This window comes from Garra rufa, chromosome 15, assembly GCF_049309525.1.
Source record: "Garra rufa chromosome 15, GarRuf1.0, whole genome shotgun sequence".
NCBI classification, from domain to species: Eukaryota; Metazoa; Chordata; class Actinopteri; order Cypriniformes; family Cyprinidae; genus Garra; species Garra rufa.
In genome coordinates this window covers 19,353,087-19,373,510 of record NC_133375.1, presented here as the reverse complement: position 1 = coordinate 19,373,510, position 20,424 = coordinate 19,353,087, and the positions used below count along the sequence as shown (strand labels likewise).

At 36.9% G+C, this 20,424-nt stretch overlaps 2 protein-coding genes across 2 annotated transcripts in view; one reads left to right on the top strand and one right to left on the bottom strand.

The window, feature by feature from the left end:
* Positions 1-433: 433 nt before the first annotated feature.
* Positions 434-7,558, bottom strand: LOC141287554 (RAB7A-interacting MON1-CCZ1 complex subunit 1). Its single transcript, XM_073819716.1, has 6 exons — positions 7,461-7,558; positions 5,897-6,006; positions 2,083-2,229; positions 1,664-1,795; positions 1,464-1,578; positions 434-782 (listed from the first exon to the last, which is right to left on the bottom strand). Exons 1-6 carry the CDS (start codon positions 7,549-7,551, stop codon positions 547-549), a joined length of 831 nt encoding a protein of 276 aa, XP_073675817.1. The 5' UTR covers positions 7,552-7,558; the 3' UTR covers positions 434-546.
* A 559-nt stretch (positions 7,559-8,117) lies between these two features.
* The window catches only part of LOC141287679 (succinyl-CoA:3-ketoacid coenzyme A transferase 1, mitochondrial-like), a 38,667-nt gene continuing 26,360 nt past the window's right edge, over positions 8,118-20,424 (top strand). The window contains exons 1-7 of the mRNA XM_073819823.1: positions 8,118-8,216; positions 9,680-9,788; positions 11,010-11,100; positions 16,483-16,618; positions 16,784-16,933; positions 17,050-17,156; positions 19,515-19,575. Of these exons, the coding sequence (XP_073675924.1) occupies positions 8,118-8,216; positions 9,680-9,788; positions 11,010-11,100; positions 16,483-16,618; positions 16,784-16,933; positions 17,050-17,156; positions 19,515-19,575 (753 nt within the window). The remainder of the gene's footprint in view (positions 8,217-9,679; positions 9,789-11,009; positions 11,101-16,482; positions 16,619-16,783; positions 16,934-17,049; positions 17,157-19,514; positions 19,576-20,424) is intronic.

Sequence of the window (20,424 nt, the reverse complement as noted above, 5' to 3'; positions counted from 1 at the left end):
GTATACTATCAAAATATCCAAATTCCCATCTCTGAACATTACATCTGGTCAATGAAAGGAATAAAGATGCAACTTTTAATAAGTGAGCAGAAGAGGTGTCATATACAAAGATGTTATTAAAAAGAAAAGGTCCATACTTAAAAATGGTCACGAATACTTAAATATGCAACATATACCTGCATGTTTACCCTCTTTTGTACCATTTCTTTTTAACATATATAAATGACATATATAAATGTAATTAATTAAAAATAAATAAATAAAAATTAAAATAAATAAAAAGTTGTGATGTTTCTCAGCTGGAATTCTTTTTTCCTTAAACAAATAGTTATTTGTTTATATTTTACATTAGAAGTATTATTCCACATTCTCAGCGAAAACACATCCAGAAAACCAATCTGGACCGGAAGATAAGTGCCGTTTTTTGTTTTCAGTATTCTCTTTTTTAATCTTTTTTGTTTGTATGTTTGTTTGTGTTTACTTTTTTTGCTAGCTTCAGAACAATGACATTTTGTGAATCTCCTCTCCTAAAAGCTCTCTCCAGGTTTACTGTAAAATACTAAGGATCTCCTTGGCATTCTCTGTGTTCCAGCCCTGACCCTGAAGTGGCCCCTCACATGCCAGGACGTACTTATGGAGGATTTGTGTGCCAATATCTCGGAAATGAAGCCTGTCCTCTTTGCGCTCTGTGGTGTCCATGCTGCAGTCCTCATATTTCACTGCCCAGAAACACATCTCACCAATGTACATCATTGTAAGCAAGTGAGTATCAGAAAAGATACCTAATGGGGGAAAAAAGTTAAATAAATTAGTCAGTTTTAACAGGAATATAAAAACACACTCATTACAAACATTTTATTTAGATGAGTAAAAATCTTATTCTTGAAAAATAATGTTATTCTTGGTTTTAAGATGAATTAAAAGGTAGAAAGAACAGCATTAAAATACTCCATGTGACATCAGCTCCAACCGTAGCTTTATGAAGCTATGCCAATACTTTTTGTGTGCAAAGAAAACAAGAATAATGGCTTTATTCAGTATCAGTCTTAAACACGGGTTCACAACAGTACCACAAAAACTATTCTGGTAGCTTCACAAAATTAAGGCTGAACCACTGTTGTCACATGGACTATTTTAACAATGTTCTTACTACCTTTCTGACCCTTGAACATGTCAGTTGTGTTGCTGTCTATGCAGGGTCAGAAAGCTCTTGGATTTCATCCAAAACATTTGAACGAAGATGAATGAAGGTCTAACGGGTTTGGAACGACATGAGGGTGACTAATTAATGACAGATGCCTGATGTGTCACACACAGAGACACAGTCTGAAGTCAGTGAATAATGTGTGCACAATGACTTGCATGTGTGGAGTTTTCAGCTCTCGAATTCCAAACAAAACTTGAAAGAAATCAATCATTGGCCTTTTAGTTTTACATCAGAAAGTACATTTGGAAAGATGTACCTTCTGCCAGAAAATTGGCGGTTGCAGAGTCATGAAAAACCACACCATCGTTCAGCTTGACTGAGTTCCTCACTTGCAACATTCTCATAAGGTAACGCACACCTTCTTGAAGACACTGTGAAGACATGGAGCATTGCAACACTTACTCAAGTCATGGCCACTAAAACTGGCACTGTGGGGTGAGAGGTTGGGGAAAGAACCTTAAGGAATGTGGCTTTGTTCTTCTTGATCCATTGCTTGCGCTGGTGTAGTGTGTGGCAGTACATATATAATAATGCCCCACGCCTCCAGTATAGGCACTCCAGCAGCTCCAGGCCCAGCACAGACTGCACCTGAAACAAAACACAGCATAACACTACAGTTACTCACAGAACAGCTTTCTAATCTTATTCAGTCTATGCCAATTAAAATAGCATAAATTAAAACCTTCAGGTCTATATTTTTCTATGTCTGTTAACACCCACATGTAAAGTCATAAAAAATGATGGAATGATTACTGCGCATTTCCAAATGGCACAGGTGGTCTGTAACCTAAACTATTATCCAGTGGGAGAATCAACAGCAAATAATAAAACTAATTTTTCCACAAAGATTTTAAACAGAAACAGAAATACAGCACCTCTTGTGCAGGTACCAGGCGTCCTGCTAACACCTCTGGCTCTGTCAAGTCCTGTAGTAACTGCTGTATTTTAAAAGGGGAAGTGTCCTCAGGAAACTCCTGGTCTACAAGCTTGTTTTCCTCATAGAATGTAATGTCCAAGACAACCTGTAGAAAGTAGGTAAAACAGTGGGCCATATGAGCATGACATCTAACATGAGGTATCTAGTTTTTGAAATGAAACAAAATGAAAAGAAATTATATTTTTTGAGAGGATTTTTCTCCATATAGTGGACTTCAATAGGATCAGCGGATTGAAGGTTCAAATTGCAGCTTCAAAGGATCCAGCTGAGAAAGCCATTTTCTAAAAAAAAATTAAATTCGATTAGCCTGGCAAGCCAGACCCACATAAATGTAGGGTCTGGGCACTCTCCATAGACAGGGCTCAACCGGAGGGGTGGGATAAACGGTTGTCTTTCAAACTCCTCTCCACGCAATAGGATAGCGCTACAACCAATCAGAGACTTGTCTGTCAGGTGACGTAGTCAGAGCGACGGAGATTTTTAACGAAAATCAGTGCACTGTGCAGTCTGTCAGCCAAATAATAGACATAGATGGGCACTAAACCTTTAAAAGAAAACAAAAACATGCACAGACAAATCCAAATTACACCCTGCTCTGATGTAGTATACGCAAACACCGGAAGGGGAAATCGGTGAAAAAGCCCAGGACGAGTTTGCGCAAGCAAACGTAATCTTTTAGCTTTAAATGGGTTTGAACAACCAGGATAAGCGCAAGTAATTACCATTTTGAATAGCCGCTATATCCACAATCTCTGTGCACTGTTTGAACAATGAGTGTCGTATACACGCCACAGATCGCTTCCGGTGTTTGCGTATTCTACACCACAGCGCGTTCACATGTAACGAGCTCCTGCTCAGGACAGATGGACCTGGCTCTGTATCCAAAGTAAAAAATTATATAAATACTGTTCAGTTTTCCATGCGTAATTCACAGAACCAGGAATTCATGTCTGACGGAACTTATGGTCGCAGGTCAGTCGTCATCATGTTAAGCCCGCCCACCGACTCGTGATTGGCCCGGTACATCTTGGATTTTTCGGAATTTTAAGTGAATTGAGAGTAACTAGACTGACCTTGGAAGCAAATGTAATTTGCTGCCGCTAGGGGCGCGTCTAGATTCTAGGCTAAAATTCGATACTTTTTAACCACAAATGCTCATGTTGCTCTAGCTGAGTGTTCACAACTTCACGCATTACGTAGTCACGTTGGAAATGTGGCGCATGACGTAGGTGGAAGTACTGACCAAGTGTTTACAAAGTAGGAGTGCAAAGAAAGTCAAACACCTTTTACAAAAAAAGTAAAACAGCAATGTGGACGATAGGGTTGGGCGATGTCGACCAATTTGGCATCGTACGATGTCCAATGTGAAACATCGCGATGGACGATGGCATCGTCGGCGGGGGTGAGGGATGGTTTTTGTTAAATAATTAATTCATAACGAATTAATTAATTGTAGCCTATGTTTCCACCAGTGTTTAATTTGAGCTGGATTTTTAAAGATCCGGCATTAACAAGTGCATTAGATCGTGCGGGCGTGCAAACGAGACAGAGCAAGCGCGGGTTTATGTAGATGTATTTGGAGGATGTGTGTTGGTCCTTAACATATTTTCGATCAGTCAGCTTTAAGTTCAAAATCGCTCTCATTGATTGCTTACTGCTTAACCCACTCTCTCCAAATGCATTTAATGAGCAGCGGAATGTTTAGAGAGAAAGTGTAATATCAGAAATAATACCAAATCAAGCGAAATATTATTATGTATTAACATTATAAACACTATAAACATAGCTATAAGTTAGTTACCCTGACTCCAAAACGAATCATTTAAACGTAACAATTCAGAACTGAACAGGAATGAAACAAAATATATTAAGGAAAGAAACCAAAACAAAGCGAAACTAAAAATAGCAAGCGTTGGGCTCACGTACCTCTAATTCGGCACAAATCCAAGTGTTTCCATATTCCCAGTGCATTTGAATGACAAACTGTTATTTATAATGTATACTAGGCTTTGTATTGTACTTTCGTATTTCGATGGAAAAAAAATATATTCTCTTGTTTTTTGTTCCAAGCTCTGTTCGTTATGGTAAAACCATGAAAAAGGCATATTTGGTGTAGTTTGTTTGTTTAATTAAAATTATTTAGATTTTTTCTGCTGTTTTTGTATGCCTCATTTATTAACGTAAACGAACTAGTTTGTGTAATTCGTTTGGAGTTCACTGTAATTTGTATTGTGATCGCTAACAACGTCCTTGTTAATATTTCCTCTTAATAATAATAATAAAATAAGTAAAGATGCGGAAATTGAAAGCATGCATTTCATTTGGCTATATAGTGTGATTAAGTGTGTGTTTTTCGCGAGCGGGTTGCTGCTGCGGCGGGGCGGAGGATCACGATGCCGGCTCAGCATCGTGACGTCTATCGGCCATCGGTGTTGGACGATGACATCGTCTATCGACCCAACCCTAGTGGACGATTTTGATATTGGAAGAGAAAAAGAGAAAGAGTTTTTCGTGCTACCCTACCTTTTTGAACTGAAGTATACAGGTGAAGAACTAACCACATGTGACCTTTCCAACTTAATTAAGTACTGCGTGAAGTCGTATACATGTATCGCAGTGCTAGTGCAAGACGAACATTTGTGGTCAAAAAGTAAATTTTGCTAGATAAGACCCTTATTTCTTAGCTGGGATCATGTATAGCCCTTTAAAGCTGCATTGAAACTGCAATTTAAAGCTTCAACCCCACTGATCCTCAACAATTCTGGAAAGTTTTCCTCAAAAACCTTAGTTTCTCTTTGTCTGAAGAAAGACAGACATGAACATCTGACATGATGGTGAGTAAATTATCAAAAAAAATTTAATTCAGGAATAAACTAATCCTTTAAATAATGTTTTTAGGGGCTGTTCAAACAGAACACGTTTTTTTTTCCATTTTAACACACTACTTTACTATTGTTTTTCTATGTAAACATGTACTAAATTATTTCACGCCTCTTGCCATGTCTTGCACATGAGCCACATTTTTTACTTTTACATGCAGCACCACTCATAAATTTCAGTTTCAAAACAGTGGACCAATCAGAAGACTCTGGATGCATGGCAACACGATTTTGTTTGTTTACAGTAGCAAGTTGGCATGGCAATTTTTTAATTTAATGACAAAATGGTGGAGGAGGCATTCAGTGCTGCGCTTTCATAAAACCATTCCTTAATACTGCATCTTGCGTTTTTAGACACAAAAACACATTCCATGTGAAATGCCCCTTAGTCTTTCGTTTCTGTGAGAGGCTGGAATTAAATGCCAAATAGAGTTTATTGTTTAACTAGAAAACCTATTGAATAATGTGGAAATTGTTATTTTCTTTCTTTCAGTTGCTCATTTATAAAGATGCACTTTTAGAACCATCAAAAACAATACTACAAATCAATAACAATGTGACATAAACATGAGGTATTCGTTGTGAACTGCTTTGAAACCGTGAGTCTGTAGAATGTGCAACAAAGGCATAACTTGACTTGATATGCAGCGCCAGGTCTTTTGAAAGTTTATTAACTGCCATTATACCATATTGCAAATGTTAAATGAATTAACAAAGACTTATCTGTAAAAAAAAAACTGTTATGCAAACAAAACACTTGACACAATATTTTCATGTTATTAACCCTATTATTCAAACATTCAACCTGTTAATTTATAATTATGCTATGCTTGAGGGAATGTTGCAGGGTGAGAGCCGAGTTATGTAAAGTACCTGTGTATAATCCTGCAGCAGTTTAGGGAGGCTGCTGCTCTCTCCTCCATGTCTATAATAGGTTTTCAACTTGTCTAGTATGGAAGATGCATTCTGTAGGTAGTCATCATCTAGGAAGGAAAATAAAAATGTTAATATTTCATATACGACTCGTCAAAAGTATTTGAACAGTAAGATTTTTATATGTTTTTTTTAAAGAAGTCTCTTCTGCTCACCAAGCCTGCATTTGTTTGATCCAAAGTAGTAGTATTAGTATTTTTACTATTTAAAATAACTGCTCTCTATTTGTATACATTTAAAATGTAACATATTCCTGTGATCAAATCTAAATTTTAGCATAATTTCTCCAGTCTTTTTTTCAGGATTCTTTAGAAAAAAAAAAAGATAGAAAGATCAGCATTTGGCCATTATAGAAAACAATACTTTTATCTAGCAATGACGCTTTAAATTTATCAAAAGGGATGAGAAAAACATTTATAATGTTAAAAAAAGATTTGAATTTTAGATAAGGTGAGCAGAAGAGACTTCTTTAAAAAAAAAAAAAAACATTAAAAATCTTACTGTTCAAAAACTTGCAGCACCAGAATTTACAGTTGGTGGTAAAAGAGAAGCCACAGAGTGTATATATTGTTCCAACGAAGTATTGGCCTTTAAAAATCTTAAAAAAAAAAAAATCGAAAAATGATTACACTTATTTCGTGCATGCAAACCTGAAACCTAAGGACAGCTTTTGGTATTGCAACATTTTACATCACAATGACAAAGAGGAAACTACCTCTGTAAAATCAACATAGAACTATAAGAAAAGAGCTTGTTTTAAAGCCCTTGCGTATGGCCTCTGTTTTATTCGTATTACACCATCCCTGCTGAGAATCTTTCAACTGAAACATACAAAGATCAGAATTCATTATGACTGACAGGTCCTAAAACGAAAGTGCCTCTACAGAAACAGTGCAATAATCTTCAGAATTTTAGACTACAAGTAAATAATCAACACAGAAATGTGATCATTTGATCATGCACCTGTGTCCATTTCCGTGACCTTTTGTCTGGCTAAAGTAGGCAAAATATTTACAGAATAATTCTGCTAAAAGGTTTTGACAGTCTGTTAAATGTTTATTTAATTTGAGGTCGTATCATAACATTGCAGAATAACTATAACTACGCATGTTGTGTTTGATATTATAAGTGCGTTGTGATCTGTATCATTGCTTGACCACATGCGACTTCACTCCTCAGTTTATGCAAACTGTACCTAACTAGCTTGCCAAAAAATGTAAAAAAATACAGAACGCAATAATGATGCTTTACCTTTTACGTCGGCTTGCGGTTTAGTATAAGTACTATCGTGTTCGTGTAAACTAGTTAGTCAAACATTTGCCGTATAAACGGGGTGATAGCAGGACAGGAAAATGTTTGTTGTGATTCGCAGGAATGCTAACGCAGAGCGGCTAAGCTAACTAGCTAGCGATGACAACACCGGGCTGATTCTGCCAATGAACGTGTATTTTCTATAACAACGCGAGGCTGGTTTTGCGCAACTGATGACATGATTCCCAGTTACCTGGTTTCTCCGTCCGAAGAGTGGCACACTTGTTATCTAACTCAAAAATCCTCCTCTCCAGCTCGACGCTTCGTCTGTAGTCGTCGGCCATGACTGCAAACGACAGTCACGTGATGAGCGCGCGATTACTCACGTGCAGAGGATTACAGGGCTGTTTTGTTCTTTCATTTCATTCATAAACTTCACGCCTGGCGCTTTCACCAAAGTGATAGTTTACTTGTCCGCCCTTAGCCAAATTACCCCCATAATACTGTGTGTTTGAGAACTGTGGATTGTAATATTAGCAGGAGTGATGAATGGGAGTCCGATTCATTTCCGCGAACCGATTCTTTCGAACAGTTCATTTTAAAGAATCACCTCAAAGAACGATTCATCGGTTCTAAGTGATTCACCTGCGTTGTACCTCTCTGAAAGATTCATTACGATTCGTGAACGAATCGTTCAGACTGAGATAGTGAACAACCGACAAATTAAAAAAGATCCGGCTCATTAGAATGAATCGGAAGTTTCTAGATGGCGCTGAGAGGGTTAAATGCAAATAAGCAAATCGAGCCCCCAACACTCCTTCGCTTACTTCATCCCGCCTCTCTGAGATCAACGAGGGCATACTGTCACCATCATTCACTATACACAATATTAGGCCTTTAATTTACAGACATGGCGAGTCTCAAAGCTCTGTCCAGAGTGGAGAACGTGATCATCAGGAACGTGACAGCGACGATCAAGACGAACATCTCGCGGTTCTCCGTTGCCAAGGTCAGTGTTTACAAACAAAAAGACGGTGCATCCGAATTTTTGCATGATGTTAAACCGGTTGGTGATTCTCTTTTGCCCCCACTTTCTATTGCATGGCGATGATGGACATGCAGACCGTGTTAGAATAGAAGGCTATAAATAGTCATGTATATGATGTGTGTGCATGAGTGTAAAATAAAGATGTTTCAATGCTTATATGTCTATTTGAATGAAAAGCTTGTGTAATTGTATATATCTCAGAGACTAATACAACTAATCATTTTGTACTGCATTGTGTTTTTTTCCAGCAAACCATTTAAAGACTATCATCATATATTTGACCTTGATTTTCAGAGTCACATATTTTCATATAGGCCTATTTGTTTTAGTGTTGACCTAGAAACACATGGTCACTAAGCAGTTCTATCATAAGGCGTAAACCTCTTAATATTTGATCAATAACTTCCATGAAAATGCTCGTTTTCAAAATTAGGATTCTAACTTGATAGCCTTGCCAACAATATTCTTTGACCAACAGTAACCCAACTCTACTCTCTCCTACTCACACGCCTCCTTTTTTGTTCCACCCACCAGTTTTGGCTTATTATACCGATCATACAACATGTGAATTAGACTGCTATAATAACTAGTTCTCAGAACAAGGATAGGAATTCTCTAAACCCTGACCGCTAAGCCTGGATTTTAAAGTCATATAGTTATGACGGAGTCTCATGCTATGTGTCATGTGGCTGTGAGGTTATCCAGTTCTTCTGTATGCCAGTTGTTCTGAATGCAGTCAGAGCATAAGAATGATTGAGGGAATAACAGTGATGATGCCCATACATGGTTTATATATTATGGTCTTTGGATCATTACTATAACTCAGTATGTTTGTCTTTTTATTATTTGGTAATACTAAAGACTTCCATATATACAAACCGAACCGAAACAAATGAATTATTTACTGTTCATTTGCTTCCTCGTCCTTAGGTGGAGCATTTGTGAAGTCAAATGCACTGTTGTGTCAACAAATAAAGATATAGATGAAATGGACGTCTTGTCTGGACTCCCAGGGTTTATTTAGCATGTGCATGTCAGCTTGGGAAAATGTCAAACTGTTGTAGTTGACCAAGGACATGGATCTTATTTGACATTTATTTTAATTCAATTTTCTATGCATAATTCCACTGTAAATGGTTAACATCCTAAGAGACGCAGTACTTGTGAATGGAAATGTCAGCCACTGATCTTTATAGTATTTGTATTCCACTAGGCTGTATTCATCAAACTGCTACGTAATTGTACAAACACTTGATTTTATTCCATGGAAAATTAGGTAGGAGATTGACAGGAAGCTGGAAGGTTTTCATTGTGGTACAGGTTTATTGGCTGTAATTTCTATGCTTTAAAGTTATTGCCTTTAGTGTTTGTTTTTGTTTGTTCAATCTACTGCATTCATTCTGGTTAATGTTTGTTGTTGGCAGACATGTGGCTGTTACTTTTCCACTTCAAGTCAACGGTCTGGTCATTTTTATTCCAACCCGCTAGACGCAGTCAAAGATATTCCTAATGGAGCTACTATTCTTGTGGGAGGTAACGTTATGATTTATCATCAACTCATCCTTTATGAGTAACTGTCTGCTTATTACTTAGACCAGTGATTCTCAAACCTGTCCTGGGGACCCTTAACCACTGCACATTTTGTACGTCTCCCTTATAGGTCGGTCAGATCCAATTCAAGTCTTTCAGTCTCTACTAATGAGCTGATGAGTTGAATCATGTGTGTTAAAGGAGGGAGACATAGGCCTTGTCCACACTAATACATTTTTGTTCGAAACGCATCTTTTTCTCTCAATTTTGGCCATTTTTATCCAAAGTAGATGAATTTGAAAATTAGTTTTTTTGTGTTCTAGTGTGGACTGTGAAAACATAGGCTTTTGAAAACGATGTCAAAAGTTTACATTCAGAATCTGCAAAAATGTTAATTATTTTACCAAAATAAGAGGGATCGTACAAAATGCATGTTATTTTTTTATTGGTTTTGAGATGCAACTTTTTACACCGAGGCCAACTGAGGGACACATATGTAACTATTACAGAAGGTTCAAATGCTCACAGATGCTTCAGATGGAAACATGGTGCATTAAGAGCCATGGGATGGGTGTAAACTTTTGAACAGAATAAAGATGTGTACATTTTTCTTATTTTGCCTAAATATATATATATATTTTTTCAGTTAGGGGCAGTACTAAATGAAAAAAATATATATTTAGGCCAAATAAGAAAAAATCAGAAGCTACAGAAAATACTTGCATGTTTCCCAGAAGACAAAAACAGTTAAATTTACGCTGATCTTCAAATTCAAAAATTTGTCAACCCACCCTTAATGCATTGTGTTTCCATCTGAAGCATCAGTGAGTGTTGAACCTTCTGTTATAGTTGCATATGTGTCCCTCTGTTGTCCTCGGTGTGAAAAGATGGGTCTCAAAATCCTATAGTCATTGTTGGAATAGGTTCAAATACACAAAATTGCTGAAAAACCAAAGAATTTGTGGGACCTGAAAGATTTTTCTGAAAAACAGAGGCAGTTTAACTGTTCAGGACTCATGGACAGCTATCACTTAAAAAAAAAAAGCAGCTGTGGATCACTCAGGTAACAACACAGTAATAAGAATCAAGTGTCTTTAAACTTTTGAAACGGGGTTATTTTTATAACTTCAATATTATTTTCTCTTGTGGACTATATGTAAATGTCTTTTATGAGAATGTCAGTCATTTTTTAAATTCTTTAATATCCTTTCCTCTCATTCACAGGCTTTGGCCTGTGCGGTATTCCAGAAAATCTGATCAACAGTTTGCTGAAGACAGGAGTTAAGAGCCTGACTGCTGTCAGCAATAATGCAGGGTAAGCCTTTTTAGACGTAAAGAACAGCTTAAACCCAGCCAAAAACTGCGATTACTCTGAATTCGAGCACTTACTCTTTATTACTCCACTAGTAGGCCTAACACTGACCTTCTGTACTTTGTGACACATGCAAACAACAGAAACAGCTTATATGTAAGGTATATTGCAGGCTAGCTGTGATGAAAATTCTGAAATGATTTTAATGCATGATGTGGAGACCAAGAACCACCCGACGTGAAACTTCTACTATGGTCATTTCCCAGCATTGACAATTTAAAGCTAATAATGATGTTAGCAGCACAATATTTGAATGGAAGGATAAAAATGACGATTATTTTTTGTTAGTTAGGGCTTTTTATATTGTATTGGTTCTGTGAGTTGAGATGTAAAAAGAGATTGCAAAATAACAACTGCAGTCAGTTTATCTCCAACCCCAGTTAGACAAACCTGAACTAGCTAATCAAGCTCTAACTAGGCGTGTTAGAAACTTTCCGGCAGGTGTGTTGAGGCAAGTTAGAGCTAAACTCTGCAGGACACTGGCCCTCCCGAACTGAGTTTGCACACCCCTGCTCTATGTAAACATCTTAGGTCTCAACTCCATAACCTTAAATGTTCTCTAGATGTCGCTACAAGAATTTCTCCTTTAAACGATGATGAGAATGTGTGCACAACAGATCACAAATAGAAAGAGATTACCAGTGTGAAGAATTATACCACCCTTTTCTCAGACAGGATAAACAAGATTAATCTGTCAAGTAGGGTCTAGGCATACTGGCAAATGCAGAAGAGTCAACACAAGGAAATTAATAATCAAACTTCCTTCTAAGAAGGAGTAAAACATTTTTTTAAATTTGAATTTTAACAGTTAGTTGTACAGGCTGTTTCTTGTTGCACATTGGCGTTTGGTTTATTGCTGCTATGTTGCAGCTGCTCTAAACATGTGACTTGACACTATGTATAGGCCTCTCTGTTCTGGCATTTTCCCAGGTTGGTTGTCTATGACTATATCTTTGTGTCAGTTCTGAAAGTGGTCCGGTTATGTTATTTTGGGTCTTTTTCTATTTCTATCGTGACCAGAGAGCGAAGCCAGTGTGGGTTGCAGCTGAAGATGGTTGAAGAAAGTGATAAAGTTCATTCTAATCATTCTAGTCAGGTTTAAATAAGACTATACACACACACTATATACAAGTACCCTTTTTAGCTCAATAGATCTGGCTTTTTTCCAAAGTTAGTTTTTGGAAAACCTCAAGGGAAGTTTTGACCTGTTTTAAATATAAATTTCTCAACTCCCTTCTTGAAGTTTGTTTCCTTCCTGTCTGACTCTTTGAATTTTGCTGCTCTTGACAACATTGTTTGTTGTCTCAAACCTTGTTCTGCGAGTTCTGAATCTCTGTGGTGAAAATCTTTTGGTCTACCACAGAGACACTGCTCAGTGAGATTGTAATGTGAAACCAGCGTCACAGCAGTGCTTGGCATTAGCACGCTTTGCTCGCACAGAAGGACGCTGTTTCTATGCAACTTTTTTCCATCAACAACCCCTGCTAATACTTTAAACGTACTGCTCATTACTTAGAAATGGTGTACTGACTTGTTCGGAAGTAGGTATTGGCGAATGTGTATTATCTGGTTACAGACTATTGTTGAAGTGGAAAGAGCTGCTGTAGCCCTGCAGCAGTAGTATATGGATAATTATACAAAAGTTGATTACGTGCCGTGAATCTGATTGGCCGCAAAGTATTTCAAGAGTGTTGATTTTAAGATCCTACAGCACTGGGACTTTTCAATAAAGTCTGAATCACTTCACTTGTCTGTGCTTGCATGATCCAGACTGTCAGTCGGTGTATTAGTGGTGGGGTTACTTTTTCTGCAGGTTACATTGTATAGGTGATGAATGGAAGTATGGAATCCCATTTATGCAACTGAATAAAAAAAAAAGTTTATTCCCACAATTCTGACAGTCATGACATATAATTTGGACTTTTTTCCCAATATTGTGATATATAAACCCGCAATTGCCAGTTATAACGTCATAGCTGCATGATATAAACTCACAATTCAGGCTTTTTTTCTCAGGATTGAGAGTATGAACTTGTAAGTTGTAAAGTCTGAATTGCATGATATAAACTCGCAATAACCTTTTTCTCGCAATTGCGAATTTGTGTCATGCAATTATGACTTTTTTTCTCACAATTTGGATTTTTTTCTCAGAGATAAACTCGCAATTGTTTACAATTGAGTTGTGTATATGATCTCTCAAATCTGACTTTTTTTTCAGATTTGTGAGATATAAACTTGCAGTTGCAAGTAAAAAAAGTCAGAATTGTGAGATAAAAAGTCACAATTACATTTTTTCACTTTTAAAATTTAGTGGCAGAGACAGGCTTCTATGGAAAAGTGATTCTGGTTATAAGTCATTGAATGATTCATTCAACTGATTCAGGATCAAAGCATGTGACTGTTGCATTTCTGTTACTCCACTGATATAGGCTGCGTCTAAAGGCTTATCAGGCAATGACTTTGCAGGCAGCGTTCGCACACAAAACTGATTTCAGAGATGCTTCTGAGGCAGTGTAACAGTTTAACGACCTAAAACAAAATATAACAAACTTTGGTGAAAACTAAGTGAATATTTAATTTCTGTAGTGCTGATTTCTCCCTAGCAGTAACATAAAAAGTGCAATATGTTAATTAGAAACAAACATTTACAAACAAACTGACCACTAAACACAACATGCCATCTTTATTTTTATAGCTTAACTATCACAGAATCGAAAGCACAGGTTTGTGGGATATCAAAGGCAGCGAAGGATACGTTTATGCTGCTTTCAAAAATTGGTCAGATGAAGGTATCTCAAGAGACAGGAAGTGAAGCTGACATTGGATTTAGATGTGCCTTGACGCGTTCCTTGGAACTTCAGCTTTCGGACACAGACCTAGCGTACTTGAAGGAGTGAATAAAAATGAGTGAGCGAATTTGGACGCTGAGTGCGGCACAAGTGCTATGGATGCCATCTGCTGGCGAATACTGGGAATTCTGGGTGCCACCCTCACGGTGCATGTGAATTAACAGCTAGCTTATGAATGTCCATCAGTTATTAAATTGGTGCATAATGGGACTGAATGACTCAAATTTGGTTTCGGACACCACTACAAATTGTTATACTCTCAAATAGTTCACAGTATACGTGTGTAAGGGCTGATTTTATACATAGTCTGTCTTTCTGAGTGAATCATTCAATTAAACATTTGCTCAAAATAACTGATTCATTCAAAAAACAAAACAGCACCAATAACTACACTGATTTTGCTTTAACTTCACTTTTTCTTGAGGGAAGAGCTGGAAGAGCAAAAATAGATTAAATAACTGGCAATATTGTCTGACTCAATATTAACTTGCACTAGTTATGTTCCTGTGCTTTTAATAAAATTCAGAAATTAAGGTGTTACCTCAGTTAATTCTAAGCACATATGACCTAGATAACGATTTCCTTTATTCTTTCTTTTAAAACCAGCTGAAGTTCAAGCACTAAAAAGCCTTTGTCGTTTCTCTGGCTGAAGATAAAGTGAAGAAGACACATTAGAAGAGAGTTAATGAGAACATGGCATGACACAGTATGTGTCTAATTGCAACCTTTCTCGGTCCAGTGAATGAGTCGTGACATGAAGAGTGCTGTGCTCCCTGTTGATTGAATGAACCTAAAAATACGCATGAACTTCTAAAACGTCTTTATTAACTTCATCAAACATTTCCCCCTCATGTTTCACCAGAACACCTTTCGTTTTAACAGTGTAAAAATGTCCAGTTCTGCTCTATTGCACTAACTACCTTTAAAATGGGATTGCCAACATTTTTCTACCTCAGTGCATTTTAAGTCTCAGTAAGTCATGCCATTAGTCAATGAGTGACAAAATCAGTCTTGAGTCACTGCTTCTGTAACGGTGCCAAGCAACCGCACACACACACACACACACACACACACACACACACACACACACACACACAAACTAAAGAGGTCCAACAGATCTGTGAAATCTTTCATGTTTCTTGCTGTAAAAATGACTTGTGTGGCCTTTGTCTCAGTATTCTCTGCGTGTTTTGAATTTTAATGACCTGTTTGTTAGAGAATGCCCATTGGACACTGGATTTAGACCTGTTTAGAAAATAAGTGGTACTTTTCCATCAGTATTTCAGCCTAAATTGGACAATGGTTTTCTGGAAATGTGTTTTTCAGTATCTGAGGGTGGTGTGCCTAACTATGTGGATTTGCAACTGAAAGATTGCAACTTTAAGTTCAAACCTAGTTTTCAAAAGTTTGGGGTCAGTAAGATGTATTTATTTATTTAGTCAAAAATAAATGAATACTTTTATTCAGCAAGGGTGCATTAAATTTAAAATAATTGACAAAAACATATTAAAATGTTACGAAAAATCTATTTCAAATAAATCATGTTCTTATGAAATAATCAGAAATGTTTCCTGAGCAGCTAATCAGCATTTTAGAATGACTTCTGAATGATCGTGTGACACTGATAACTGTAATGGCTGTAATGAGTAATGGCTGTTCAAAATTCAGCTTTGCATGACATGAATAAATTATATTTTAAAATATATTAAAATAGAAAAAAGCTATTTTAAATCGCAATATTGTTTTATAATATTACTGTTTTTTTTAACTGAAATTTAGAGCACAAAATGCTCTCAGTGAGCGGTGAGCATAGGAAACTTAAAACATTTAAAAATTGTAATATTTCCTAAATGTATAAAGTATTATACCGTCTTTGCACAAGGTGACTTAGTTTATAATCTAGTCCATTTCTTCCTATTTGTGACCCTGGACCACAAAAACAGTCTTAAGTAGCATGAGTATATTTATAGCAATAGCCAAAAATACATTGTGTGGGTCAAAATTATCGATTTTTCTTTTATGTCAGAAATCATTAGGAAATTAAGTAAAGATCATGTTCCCATGAAGATATTTTGTAAATTTCATACTGTAAATATATCAAAACATAATTTTTGATTAGTAATCTGCATTGCTAAGAACTTTATTGGACAATATTTAAGGCGATTTTCTCAATATTTAGATTTTTTTTGCACCCTCAGATTCCAGAGATTCAAATAGTTGTATCTCGGCCCAATATCGTCCTATCCTAACAGACCATACATCAATAGAAAGCTTATTTATTTAGATAATAATAAATCTCAAAACATTGACCCTTATGACTGGTTTTGTGGTCCAGGGTCACATTTATCTGACGTGGTTACTTTTGAATGGTCGTCAATGGAGAATGATCATCTTACAGTCATGTGTTTGGTTTAAAATACATTGCATGAAGACATATTTAGGTGTATGTTTTTGATTTTCTGTATTATTTACACAGAGTGGATGACTTTGGCCTGGGCCTGCTCCTTCAGACCAAACAGATCAAGCGTATGATCTCGTCGTATGTGGGGGAGAATGTGGAGTTTGAGAGGCAGTATCTCAGTGGTGAGCTGGAGGTGGAATTGACCCCACAGGTGAGACCATCCTGTACCCAAACCTTCAGTTTAAACACTTTGCCTTTGTTCCCAATGGCAAGTTTATTGGCAAGTATATGTATGCTAAAGATTTTATAGCACCATTCTTCCAAAGAGATCCAATCAGGTGGATCTTGTTTACCCATTGTTCTGTGTTAACGGCAGGGCACGCTAGCAGAGCGGATCAGGGCCGGAGGCGCAGGTGTGCCTGCCTTCTTCACTGCCACAGGCTATGGCACACTCATTCAAGAGGGAGGCTCGCCCATCAAATACAACAAGGACGGCACCATTGCCATCGCAAGTGAACCCAGAGAGGTCAGAGATACTGCTTTTATCTTTCAGTCTTATTGAGTGATACAATAAACAGCTGATATCTGAAGTTTGATCAGTAAAGACAGATATAGTATTTATGTAAAGTTCTCGTGTTTTAGGTGCGTGAATTTAATGGCCGGCACTACATCATGGAAAAATCCATCACAGGCGATTTTGCGTTGGTCAAAGCATGGAAAGCAGACAAAGCTGGAAATGTCATCTTCAGGTACAAGTGTCTATTTTTCTCCTCAGGTTGTTCGGTTTAGACAGGCTAGAAGTTGTTTTCCTTCACTGTACAGTGTAGGGATGGTTCGATACGTGTATCGGTACCGTTTGGTTCTCGGACGAATGCCAAATGGAAGTGATCATCCCTATCACCTTTGTAGGGGGACTAAGCGAATCTGCTTAGTGCTGACAGACGCGGGTGTGTTCGACTTGAAGTGGCGCTGCCCCGCTTCAAGTCGAACACACCCGCGTCTGTCAGCACTAAGCAGATTCGCTTAGTTATGCTAACAATAAAAAGACAGCGACATCTGCTGACAGAGACCATGCTGTGTTGTCACGTAAACAGCCCAGCTGAAGATAATGAGGAAATAACATCGCCCCCTTCGCCAAGTGCATTGCAAACGACTACATTATGACCTGCACGTGCCCTAAGTCCCCCCACAAAGGTGATAGGGATGATCACTTCCATTTGGAATTTGTCCGAGAACCGAACGGTACCAATACACGTATCGAACCATCCCTAGTACAGTGTCACATGTTCACTGGTGTGTTTGGTGTTTTGCCCAAACCTGAAAATAGATATTTTCTATCACCTATCTGTTTTCATTTAGCACAATCCCACAGACTGTTTCACTGAAGGGAAGGCCACATGAGACACTTTTTGAAAAAGGAGACAAAAACAGACATAAACCTTATTTTAGATTACATTTTAAACATATTATACAAGGCATCTTTTATAAATGAATGTAATTTCAAACCCAGTCATTTTATTCATTATGCAACCCACAGACAATAATGTCCTAAAAATAATACTAAAATACATAATAGAATATAATAGTGGTGTTTTTAAATATTCCCTTTTTAATCCACTACTATTCAGAGGACATGTACTTAACTAGGTTGCATTTACAGAATCTGCAAAATGTTAATTGTTTTACCAGAAGTAAAAGTCTGCAAAAGAAAATAAAAGTTGAATTTATTAAAAAATAACTAATTTAAAAGTTTACATACACTTTCTTAATACTGGATTGTTACCTCAGTGATCCACAGCGTTTAGTTTTTTTGTTGTTGTTTAGTGATAGTTGTTCATGAGTCCCTTGTTTGTCCTGTACAGTTTTCAGCATTTTTGTGTGTTTGAACCCTTTCTAACATTGACTGTATGATTTTGAGTTCCATCTTTTCAAACTGAGATCAACTGATGGATTCATATGCAACTATTACAGAAGGGTCAAATGCTCACTGATGCTCCAGAAGGAAAATCGATGCATTAAGACCTGGGGGTGTAAACTTTTGAACAAAATGAAGATGTGTACATTTTTCTTACTTTGTAATGTTTTATAATGTTTTCACCCCTCGGTACTTAATACATTGTGTTTCCTTCTGAAACATCAGTGAGCGTTTGAACCTTCTTAAATAGTTGCATCAGTCCCTCCGTTGTCCTCAGTGTGAAAAGATGGATCAAAAAAATCATACAGTCATTGTTTAACAACTATCAGTAAACAAAAAAAAAAAAAAACACAGTATTAAAAATCATGTGTATGTAAACTTTTGAACAGTGTCATTTTTATAAATTATTTTCTCTTCTGGACCATATGTAAAAAAAAAATCTTTTATGCGAAATATCTTATTCAGGTCAGTACTAAATAAAAAAAAAAACATCCATTTTGTATGACCTCTCTTATATTTTGGTAAATAACATTTTGCGGATTCTGCAAGGTGTATGTAAACGTTTGACCTCAATTTTATTCGATCAAAAATACAGGAAAAACAGTAATATTGTGGAATATTATTACAATTAAAATAACTTTTTTTATGTAATTTATTTCTCATGGTAAAGCTAAATTTTCTGCAGCTATTACTCCAGTCTTCAGTGTCACATGGTCCTTTAGAAATCAATGTTGATTTAAATGAATCGAGTTGTATCAATGTTGAAAAGAGTTAAAGGTGCTTAATATTTTTGTACAAATTAAATAAAAATTATGGAATTTGTGTTATAAAAATAGCTCTGTGTGCTATAATGCGCTTGAAAACGTTCTTATTTCCAGTGTTTTGTATAGCATTTTGTTTTACCACAAGGGTGCACTGTTTCCTTTTCCATAAAAAATAACGTACTCTTGTTCGTTCTGCTTTGGTTAAAATTTTTTAGCATGAGGGCACCGCTATGGATGATGACTTGACAATAGTCAAACTGATTTTTATAGCTTGTCATTCTGGCTTATTTCACTATATTTCATCATCAGTGCCTTGTAAATAAAGGAAAGAACACTCTAGGCTTTCATATATAACATTTCATCTCAGCTTCGTATGTTTGAAGTCACTTTTACAGACTTTAATGCTGAGCATGTGCTTTTTTTATCAGGAAAACGGCACGAAACTTCAACCAGCCCATGTGCAAGGCAGCCAAGACCACAATTGTGGAGGTAGGTGGATATCACATGACCACATAACACATGTGCTTCTTTCAGATTCTGTTGGGTGTGTTATTACGAGTTTAAAAGCTTGTATATGTATCATATTATCCATCCTGCAATTCCCCCGAACATATATCTCTCCGCCTGCGTTTCATTTCATCATTGATTTTCACATAAACAAAATAAATTGTCGGTTTCATCTAGATCTTTGAAGTTTTTTCCCCCCATTCACTCCTTTTTCATTTCCTTTCTACCGAGAGCGCTTTTCAAACACTTGTCTGCATATCAAATATGCTTTTATCTAAGCCTTTGTTCAAAACACGCAGCTACAAACAAAAGACTTATCAAAAGGCATTTTCAGTTGCCATGAGTGAACTCCATTAATTAATATGGTCTTCCAGCATCCCGTTCTTTCTCCTACAACCCTGGTTTGAAACTGTTTACAATGTGAATCCATAAGTGAATTCAAACTCTTTGAGTAGATATTTCTGTAACTAGTCTTCACCCTTTACAATCTGTCTACCAATCAATCCATTACTAGTAGTATCATCAGGAATGAAGACTTTTAGCTCTCTGATATTGTTTAATTGTCTTCTGCAGCAATCGTGTCAGATACTATCAGCACATTAGAGCTTTTATTTTTCTGGTTTTCAATCTTTATTGTGGTTATACAGGATTATTAGAGGTTATTAGTGGGCAGTATCATCTGACAATACGGTTATTGCAGTCCCACTAAAGATAAGCTTATCAGTTCACTGAACACACAGTAATGGTTAAAGGCCTTTTTCGGTGTTTGTGCATCTGGTGATGAAAGCCGCCCTGCTAGGAGAATGAATCAGTCGGCTGAGTGCTGAGCAG